Below are 10,927 nucleotides of genomic sequence, written 5' to 3'. Positions count from 1 at the left end.
TTCAATTTTTTTAAAATAGCCTTTAAAAAACTTATTTTTGAAAATGGATTTCAAAAACTATTTTTTTTTGAAAATGTCTTTCATAAACTTATTTTTGAAAATCGCCTTTTATAAACTTATGTTTGAAAATTAGTATAAAATTTTTTTGCCTTAATATCTCTGATAAAAAGTTAGCTATTTTTCAAAAACTTAACTATTTTGAAAAAGTTAAAGGATGTTGAAAACCATTTCTGATCTCAAAGATCATTTTTTTTTTTAAAAAAAAATAATTTTTTCACAATTTCCCTTTAACTTATTTTTCTATGTTAACTCCCCCAAGTCATCCTGAAAATTTTATCAGAGTTCTCTGTTGTTAAATTTTATTTTCAAAATTAACTTATTTTTCTAACTTATTTTCTGTTTTATTGTCAACTTGAAAATTATCTATGCTTGTCATGTTTTTTGATGAATGTCAAAGGGGGAGGGTTAAGTGGTTTAAGTTAGTTAGCAACAAACTAACAAACATAAAACAAGGCTAACTTAAAAACCATGTCTTATACTTACATATGTTTTGCATAATTTTCACTAACTTAACTCAGGTTGTCATTGCATCAAAAATGGGGAGATTGTTGGTGCGGTGAGCACTAACAGTCTAACTCAGGTTTTGATGAATAACAAAGTAGGTTAAGTTAGTCTCGTTGTGATCTAATACTTTGAATAAGTGGGCAGGAGAAGTCCAGCTAGGTCGATGGACTGACCTGATAGCTGGCACGAAGCCCAGCTAGGACGACGGACCGACCTGATAGCTAGCTGGCACGAAGTCCAGACTGGTAGATGGGTTGACCTGATGTCTGGCACGAAGTCTAGACTGGTCGACGGGTTAACTTGATGTCTGGCACGAAGTCCAGCTAGGTCGACGGGCTGACCTGATAGCTGGCACGAAGTCCAGACGGGTCGATGGGCTGATCGGACGTCTGCCAGGTAAGTTAAGGTAAGTCACTAGAGGGGAGTGACTTGGTAAGGACGCGTTCCCCATTTGAGGGAACAGTAAACGTCGATCCAACTTAGAACCATTTCGGAAATCTAAGTTGAGATCGGGACTAGATTCCAGTCTCGGTGAGACGGAATCTAATTACTACTCTTTTATTATATTTGTGCTAACTTTTATTTTGAAGGGTAGTATAACTTTTATTTTACCTTGGACTAACATTTTCTTGTAGGAGAAGAACTTTCTGGAAGATGGTGGTCCGGGCGCTCAGAAGGGATCCGGGCACCTGGAATCGGTCCGGGCGCCCGGAAGGCAAAAACTCTATCCTGTCGCAATGAGGAGCGCGTTGATTGGCCGGACCTACGTCATGGTCCGGGCGCCTGGAGCATCCTATATAAGGAGGTCTCGCCTTGGAGCAAACCGCAACAACATCTTCCAACGACTGCTCTACTACGCTGTGCTTCTACGACGTTACGACTCTGCGGAGCTTCTCCGACAACCTTCGGCTAAAGTTTTTTTTTATTATTGTTGTCGGTATTTTCTCTCTAAAGTTCTTGTACTTACATTTATAATCTAATTTTGAGAACTATTAGCGATTGTTCAACGAAAGTACTCGACGAGTGTGGGCCATGGAGTAGGAGTCGACCAAGACTGCGAACCAAGTAAAATTGGTTCGTGTTAGCATTGCTCTTATTTTTCTGCTGCTTACTCTAACTTGCTATGAATTTTTAAATCGCTATTCAACCCCCCCTCCCTCTCTCTCTCTCTCTCGCGAGCTCTACGATCTAACAGGTAAGTCAGGTAGGACTCTTCCTCCTAACAAGTTATTTCAATTCGTAAAAATATTATCGAAAAACTACTGTAAGTTAGAAAAAGAAAAGAAAGAGCTAAAATCAATCTTTTCTATATCTTCTCGATTAGGAGATATCAATAAAATAAAATTAAAATAAAAACTTGAAAATTGAAAAAGGAAATAAAAAATTTGAAAAGCCATGTATGCTAAACTTTTATTTCGTCTAATTTTAGAAATTATTCAGGACTTAACTGGTATCTCAAATACCATAAGGACCAAATTAGGAAAATATCCCAGAAATACATTTCAAATTTTTTTTGATTAATCCTATAGCAAGGAAGCTATTTTGGGTCCCAAAAGTATACTTAGATTAATTATTTTTTTAGCTTTCAGATAGAAAGTTAAATATTTAATTTCTTTAAAAGGTTTTATTTAGAAAGTGGTTATTGTTCCAATATCCAATAAGGCTTAGTGCCTCGCTATAGTCTGAAAGATAATTATTAAAATAATTATTTAATTGACTAACTGGTAAGCAATTAGTTTTTATAAAAATACTTTTTCAATTTTTTTAAAAATTATTTAGAAGTTAATTTTTTTTTAGAATAATAACTTTATCTGTAAAATATTAAATTTTTCTTAATGTTAAATTTTTTTATGATAATTTCAACTTTATATTATCTGACTTATATATGTTAATTTTTTTTACATTGATAAATCCAAACTTAAACTTTAATTTTTTCCTTTAGACTTTTGTGTTAGACCTTCCAAGTAACGTCTTTAAAGGTACCCTATTTTTTATGTAATCAAAAGGGAGAGTAGTAAAGATTAAGTCTAAGCGGAGGGTAATATAATTTTATTTTTTGAATTTTTGTACTTACAATTTTTTTTTACTTTCAAAATTTGAACTGTTATTTTATAACTGGTAAATTTGTGGTTTACCCTAACTTAACTTGGGGTTTGCTCACATCAAAAAGGGAGAAATTGTAAGTACCCAGTGGTAATTTTGATGTGATTAACTAAGTAAAGTTAGGTTCTGTTGGTATTTAATCTCTGTGTCTAAGTGTGTAGGAACTTAGGAGTACAGGAAGTCAAGCAAAAGACGTAGCTAGCAAGAAGGACAACACGGGAGGGAGATGAAGGGCTCGGTGCATTTGAAGTACGAGGTACTGTGGAAGGTTACGCGGGCAGACGAGAAGGAGGCGCGCGACATTTCTGAGGGACGAGGAGCCAGAGTGGAAGTTTGCTCAAAGGCCCGAAGTTGGGTTCGAGCGAACCCTATTCCGGATGGCTGAAATCACCTAAGTGGAGTTGGAGCAGAAGATTCGGACCCAAGCAAGTGGAGCCGGAGCGGAAGACCTGGACCCAAGCAAGTAGAGCCAGAGCGGAAGAACCCAGACCAAATAGTTAACATGATGTTAACTTGGGTCCGGGCGAATGGAGCAAGCTTTTATTCTGAACATGATGTGGCGTGTTCCGTTGCGACGGGGATAAAAGTTTATCCCCTCCTAGGCGTCTAGAACCCTCCCAGGTGCTTGGAACCCTTCCAGGCGCCTCGACCAGGGCTATAAATATAGCCCTAGTCCCAAAAGCTAAAATAGAACACTTGTAATTCATTTCTTTTCAAGCTTGTTTTGTAACTGAGTGCTTTAATTGCTATAAGAGGCTTCTCTGCCTGAAGGAGAATTTAGTGTGCTTTCTGTTAGGGTTGCAAGGTTGCAAACATAGTCCCATATTGAAAACATATGGGAAAGAGCATGAGTTTATAAGAGGAAAAGATATCTCCATTGACATGAGGCCTTTTGGGTAGAGCCCAAAAGTAAAACCATGAGAGCTTAGACCCAAAGTGGACAATATCATACCATTATGGAGATATCTAATTTCTTTTCGATCCTACAATTGGTATAAGAGCCCGGACTGCCAGAAGGTTTAACTGCCGACTGTGCACAAGAGCTATGATCTGATGGAACCATGTGGGTACAATATTGATCTTGAACAAAGAAAGTGGGGGCTCCTATGTTCGAATAAAGAGGACCATACACCGGGCAAGAAGTCCTAGTTGCGACTTTTAACGACCCAATTTTCCCTATTTCAAGTTCTAAAAGTCCATAAAAATATTTGGAAATACTTTTAAAATATTCTAGAGATTTTTAGAAATTTTTAGAGTATTTTTACGTAATTTTTGGAGGTCGTTTAGTAGAGTTACAAAAAGAAAGAAGTTAAAAAAAAAACGTTGAAGGTGAGATTCGAACCCACGACCTCGGGTCGGACTGACCCAAGCAAAACCGGCCCAACCAGCTGAGCTACACGGTTTTGTTAACCTTATATGGTGAGAACTAAGTTTATAGCATAGTTAATGATTAGGGAATAAATTGGGAAAAAGCATTCGGCTGAGGGATTGAAGCCGAGACCTTTGACTTAGTTAAAACTCGGTTGACCAACTGTGCCAGCGAGTTTTGTTAATTAAGGAAAGAATGGATTATATTTAAGGTATAGTAATTAATAAAAATTTTAGTTATAAGAAAAGGGTTAAGTATTTTCCCGAGCCTTAAAATTCTTTCTCCCTCTCGTGTGCTCGCGACGACGCTGTTCTTCTTCTCGGGCGAAATCGTGGCGGCGAGTGAACACGTCTCCGGCGGCCAGCGAGGTTGTTTTTCCGAGGGGTTTTCTTCACTTCTCGTCAAGGAGAAGCTTTGAGCACGATGAGGAGCCGAGACCTTCAAGCTCTACCCGAAACCCTAGGGTTTTCCTCTCCGTCGGTTGTAAGTGCAAGAACAAGGGGTGAGTTGCTTCTCACCTGCAGTAGGAGTAGTTCCGCGAGCTTTGATTCTTCTTTGTTTGCTTTCGGAATTTGTAGTTTGATTTTAGGTAGATTCATTCGGGCTGGGTGATTTTGTTTCACTGAGTTGTTGTAGGAGTAGTTCCGAGTTTTGATTTGTTTTCCTTACTTTCGGTTTGTGTTGTACAGAATTCATGTTGTTTCCGTGAGTTGCTGTGCAATTCGGGGTTTGTTGTCCTAAGCAATGAGCATGAAGAACAATTAGGATTCTAGGTTTCCAGTATCAAATGGTTTACAGCAAGTTTCCCTTTCGCCGTGAACCTTACTACAGATCAAGCACATCTAATTAATAAGACAGCACCTATAAATAAACATCAAGGAATAAATCTAGTTTAATACTTGTGAACTAGATTGTCAGACTAGTTGACATGAATAAACTTAATAAATCAGTATAAGTGTGAGGAATAAACTATGTTAGTATTAGGTTCCCAAGGCTAGCATAAACTAGTTCAATTACTGCTTTCTATAAGTTGGTAGTGATGCTATTATATTGTTTGTTTCCCAAACTAGTTTACATATGTTCCCATGCAATTATAGAACCAGATTTGAGTTTTGTTGGAGCTGTATTTATTTTGGTTGTGCTGTATGAGTTTTTGGACAGAAATGGCAGCTTGTAATCTCACTCGTTTAAAGTGTTTTATCAGGTTTTATCATATTCGGATTTGATACTGTGCTTGTTTATTGAAGATTTCCATGTGTGCAAGATTAATCTTATTGGAGAGGTTCTTGTGTTGTGGAATTGGCTCCTGTTGGCTTCAGATTTTTGTATCAAACATCTAGTTATCTTTGCATTTAGCTCATAGAATTCTTGTTGATTAGAATAAATTGTCATACGAACAACCTCTAATTTCCAGAAAGCAGTTTGTTTCTGTTTAATTACAGTTAGTATATCTTGAGCATGCAATTATTAGTTCTTTGCTATTTCATAAGCATAAGTTTCTGTCTTTGAGTAACTATAAGCAAGAAAGACCAAGGTCTAGGCTTGATTTCAATTCCAGAAGTTGAATATCAAAAGCGCACACAATGTGTTTGCTTAAGTGCCAAGTAAGGGCAAGTATAAAGGAGTTATAGATAAAAAGAAAGTATTTTACTTTTAATGGCATGTACCGGACACAAGGTCCAGGACACAAGGTCCATTGGGTGGGCTCCTAGATCGGCCCTAGGCACAAGATCGCATAGAAGTACCTTAGTAGTTTCGGGATTAGCTACCTCGACTCTTACTAAGGATGCGTGCAAGTTGGTACAATGCCGGACCCAAAAGAAGTTTATTATTATTTTGAAGTATTAAAGTATAAGTTTTGAAACAAATGAAACGAGCTTCAAATCTGTCTAGAATTAGAAAGTTAGTTTCTTGTTATTCGAAGCATGCAGTAGTAGTTTCAATTGTTTTCTTGCTACTAGATTATTCGGCATGTTTAGCCTTACATGTTTAGTAGTTTTACATGTTTAGTAGCTTTACATGTTTAGTATGCTTCTTTTATAGTTTTATTCTTATGAGCATGATTAGCTATACATGTTTAGTATTTCAGTTAGCATGATTCCTTTGCTATATATGAGCATGAGTAGTTTTATATGTTAGCATTCAGTTTTAGCATGTTTTTATTTATATACATGCATATCGAGTTTTTGTGAGTAGATAGCGCTCACTAAGATTTATGCTTATAGACTGCATTTCCTCCTACTGCAGATAAAGGGAAAGAAAAGATACAGTGAAGGAAGGCGACAAGGAGATGCAAGAGGAGTGTGTGATGTGTGGACTATGGAGGTCCTTGGGACTTAGCTAAGGAATTCATTTAGTTTAAGAATGTGATTAGTTTGATTTCTTATTAAGTTGATAAGAAAAAGATGTAGTAAGAAGTTATGTTTTCGATTTTTCATTACCTGCATGATTGAATTATTAAACTGCGTGGTGGTGGTTAGTTTTCATCTCTTATTAAACTACGTGGTTGATTGAAATATATTTCCAGCCGCCTGTGGCTGAGTATACTATGCTTGTATTATGGAAAATGGTCACCGGTACAGGGGAGACTCTGTCGAAATTTTTCGGTAGGGTTTTCCTAGAGATTTTTAATAAACCGGTTAAGTAGAGTTAGTAGATAAGTAACAGTCACTCTTAGAGAGTAGTAGTAGTAGTAAGAAGGGTGGTCGTTACACGACTAGGCAAGAAAGTCCTAGTAGGTCGGGTGGACCGAGGGGCAGGAAGATTTGGTGGGTCAAGGATCGAACGTGGGAAGCCTATGGTCCTTTGTTTGAGGAGGGATTGTTAGGGTTGCAAGGTTGCAAACATAGTCCCATATTGAAAACACATGGGAAAAATCATGGGTTTATAAGAGGAAAAGATATCTCCATTGGCATGAGGCCTTTTGGGTAGAGCCCAAGAGCAAAACCATGAGGGATTAAGCCCAAAGTGGACAATATCATATCATTGTGGAGATATCTAAATTCTTTTCGATCCTACACTTTCATCTTCCTTGAATTAATAACTTTTTCGGTTGTAACCAAGTAAATCCGTTGTGCCTCTTATTTTTAATCTCTTATTTTTGTTTATGCAAGTTTTAAGTATAATTAAGCTATAAAAGTTTTTTTTGGTAATAGATAGAACATTAAAGATGTTGCTTATGTGAAAAATATGATCAAATAAATAAATGTATGTGTTTTCAATATTAGCAATTTATAAATTTGAACCATCGCCTACTTGAACTGTATCTGAGCCATAATACGATATTATGTCTATAAAGATATTATAATCTGATGTGACATGATATGTTGCTCTAGTGTCAATATATCATTCTGTAGATAAAAAATCTGAGGGTTTACCATGAGTAGACATAGATGAGAGGACTTTAGGATAAACTTGTGAAACAGTTGATTATCTTGAAGCTGCAAGACTACCAATGAAATTTGAGTCAAATTGCCTAGGATATTGAATAACAATATGTCCAATTATGAGACAAATTTGACATTTTCCTCAAGTATATGACCAATCAAATCTTTTGGAGCATTGATTTCCAGTATGTCCAATGACATAATAGATTTGACATTGTTTTGAACTTTATCTTTGGTTATGACATTATTGATTATTTGACATTGTAAATAAAAAATGAACAAAGGTTGTGGAATGAGTGCGGCTAGTGGCGGGAAGGGATGATTTTGAGATGAGATTGGAAAAGATGAAGTTTTCGTTAAGCAAAAAAAAGAAAAGGAAAATTAAAAGGGAGATTTTTTTTTCTCTTGTCGGAAAAGAAAGAAAAAAAAAGGAAAAGAAAACGAAGAGGGAGAAAAATTTTTTTTTTGCTTGTTGGAAAAAAAAAAAAGAAGAGGGGTTAGGATAGTGGGGTTCTGTGGGAGATAGGACAGTGAGGTTCCGACGACAAGGTGGGAGAGGGAAAGAAGTGAAGATGTGGTTATTAGAAAAGAGAAAAAGAGAAAGAGGGATAACTTAGATGGTAAAAAGATAAAGATAGCGAAGAAGGCTGAGAGAGAGAGCATGCGGTGGCGGATTTTAGTAATGAAGCAAACTATAACAGCGGAAGTTTGAACTGTTCCAAGAAATCCAAAATTTCAATGATTCGACCTCGAGGAGTGTCTCTGAGAGTGCCATGAAAGAATAAGAGGTTTGACTTTGATACCATGTAAGAAGAATAATAGGAAGATCATGAAAGGATATGAGAACAATAATAAATCTAATTGTTCAATGATATTTGTCCTAAGGATAATATAATATAAAATATATAAGAAGTACTTGGTCAATTGACCAATTAATAAATAATAAAATTATTCTAAGAATTATTCTAATAATTATAACAGAATTATTTTAATAATTATTAAATTCTAATACTAATTTGATTTAATCTGGTGACTTGATCTGATCAATCCTAGTATATTGAATGATTCTCTTTAAAATAGACGTCTATCATAATCTCAAAGCACTGCAAGAAGAGGATGAATCTATTTTAAAGAAATCACATTCATCGCAGACCTTGAAATCTCTTTCACTCTACATCTCGACCTCTATCTTGGCTAAGGCATTTCAGCCTCAGCATCTCGCCCAAGACATCTCGGCCTCGACATCTCGATTAGACAACTCAACCATTCCAAATATCTCTTCTTTTACTTCTTGGCAGCCTGAAATTATTAATCCAGGCCATCTCAACCGAGCTGAAGTTAAACTTTAAATTTATTTCAATTAAAAAACTCTCCCTATTATCTCCCTCAAGCGATCTTCATTTGGAAGATTTCGCCAAAATTTAATTTGGCCAAGAACATTTCGCCTAGTGGCGCATCATATCACCTTTATATTCGGAATACACATAGAACTTAGATTAAAGAAACTAAATAACGTGTGCGGTTATTTTGCACTACAATATTCTGTCAATAAAACATCAACTCGCGTGTAGCACATTAATAGGGCCTCACTCTTCCAATACTACAACTACATTCCGAAACACTATAAATATGTAATGAAATACAACGTAGAAGGATGACCATTGGATGAAGGTGTTAGAGCACATTTTTTGATCAGAACCTAAACTCTTTCTTTGAATAATTCATATATACTCTTTCCAACCCATATATTATGCTTAACAAGATGCATATTAAAGCTAAGTCAACATCAAATACTTTCAGACTGTGTATATAATTAATTAATCATATATATATATATGAAACCTAGCTAGCTAGGACTCACTATAATTAATTAAGTAACGATATACATTATATTAGCAGATCACCTTCTACGTCTTAGTGGAACCATCTGAAATCATTTCTATCAGGAGTCTCATGAGTTTGCTGTTCGAGTGGATGACTCCCTGTAGGCTCCTCCATCGTCTTCGCGAAACGCCCTTTCACCCTAGGCCTCTTCTCAGCATAGGCCTTCCTCGAGGCATATCGTATCTGCTTCTCGTACCTCCTCTTCTCCCTCTTCTCTTTGTACCTCATGATCTTGGCTTCCCTCTCCACCGTCAGTTCATCACCTTGGCCGACCTTCATGCCGCCGTCATCTCCGACCGCTTTCTCTTTATCGTTTAAAGATTCCAAGAACGACATCTACAAATCCAGAAATATTCAATTAGCACAACTGATCACATGACACGTACATGAAATAAAATGCAAATATGTATCTTTTCTCTACTTTGAGTGTATTAATCATACAACACTTGAAACATCATGCTTTTTATACTTTAAAATGATCGTGTCTGACCTAGCTATGCCCACAAAAATTGTATGAGATTATCAAAGTAATCGAATTCCACTCACAAAGGTGGCGCTAGACGCCGTCGCCATCGATACAGCAGGTATCGTCTCCAGCGGCCTAGCGGAACTACTCAGGCAAACATCCAACGTCAGGCCGAGTCTAGAGTTGGCGCCTCCTCCCCCCAAGCCATCTAGGCACCGGAATCCGCTGGCGGCCGTGGCTGGGGGTTCCTCCAGCGGCGGATCATTCTCCTTGCCATCGTTAAACATCCAGGCGACGGAATCCTGGTGCCCGAAGAAATGGAACTCGCGCATGGGCGCGTTGAACTGGCCTGGGAGGGCGCAGTGGAGGCACGAGCCTCCGCCGGCGCCACGGCACACGTCGCACAGGTTGGAGTCCGACATGGCCGCGATCATGTGACCGCGAATGGATGGCCGGGGAAGGGAGAGGGGAGGAGGAGGACTTAAGAATGGAGGTCGGTTAGGGTTGTGGTTTTGCCACTGTAGAGCTACACCGTTCCATGTCTAAACACTGCTATCACGGGATTGCACCCAAGGTATCTCCTAAAGCTTTTGCTCATATTCATTCTTTTTCTCGATGACTCTTATACTTTTTATTTTTATCAAAAGATAGATATATATATATTCTTTCGATCATTTTCTTTTTTTTTTTATTTCAAAAACACTAGCATGGTTTTAACCGCGTTAACTTCCACAAACATTTTAAATTCAAGTAAATATTTGATAAACTATAAATCGCCTCCGAATAAAATAACAAACCAGAAACTTTTGATTAAGAAAATAAAACAAGATTATAATTAATTGGTCTGTGTACCAATTAAGAAAGGTGAGTTTTTAGGTACAGAATAAATGCATGATGGTAACGTGCATGCTGCATTGTTGTCGGAGTTTGAGTGCAGCGGAAGAAGGAGATCGTCTAGTGCACGGGAGAGAGGGAGAGAGTAATTATACCGTGCATGTCAAATCATGAAATAGATTAGCCGAAATATTTTTTTTTTAAAAAAAAAAGTTTGATCCTGGCTATTCGTTTAATTTCGCGTGAACACTGTCTATACGAGTAGAAATACCAAAAAATCTAAAAAGAGAGAATTAGTTTGGCTAGAGTTTGTGGTGGGAA

General features: G+C 37.2%; 1 protein-coding gene across 1 annotated transcript; it reads right to left on the bottom strand.

Moving 5' to 3' along the window:
- Positions 1–9,121: 9,121 nt before the first annotated feature.
- LOC121994474 (transcription factor GHD7-like) lies at positions 9,122–10,354 on the bottom strand. Its single transcript, XM_042548491.1, has 2 exons — positions 9,853–10,354; positions 9,122–9,642 (listed from the first exon to the last, which is right to left on the bottom strand). Exons 1-2 carry the CDS (start codon positions 10,204–10,206, stop codon positions 9,337–9,339), a joined length of 660 nt encoding a protein of 219 aa, XP_042404425.1. The 5' UTR covers positions 10,207–10,354; the 3' UTR covers positions 9,122–9,336.
- Between the last annotated feature and the right edge of the window lie 573 nt (positions 10,355–10,927).

This window comes from Zingiber officinale, chromosome 6A (assembly GCF_018446385.1).
Source record: "Zingiber officinale cultivar Zhangliang chromosome 6A, Zo_v1.1, whole genome shotgun sequence".
Lineage (NCBI taxonomy): Eukaryota > Viridiplantae > Streptophyta > Magnoliopsida > Zingiberales > Zingiberaceae > Zingiber > Zingiber officinale.
The sequence above is the reverse complement of the archived record's forward strand: the minus strand, read 5'-3'. Positions and strand labels throughout refer to the sequence as shown.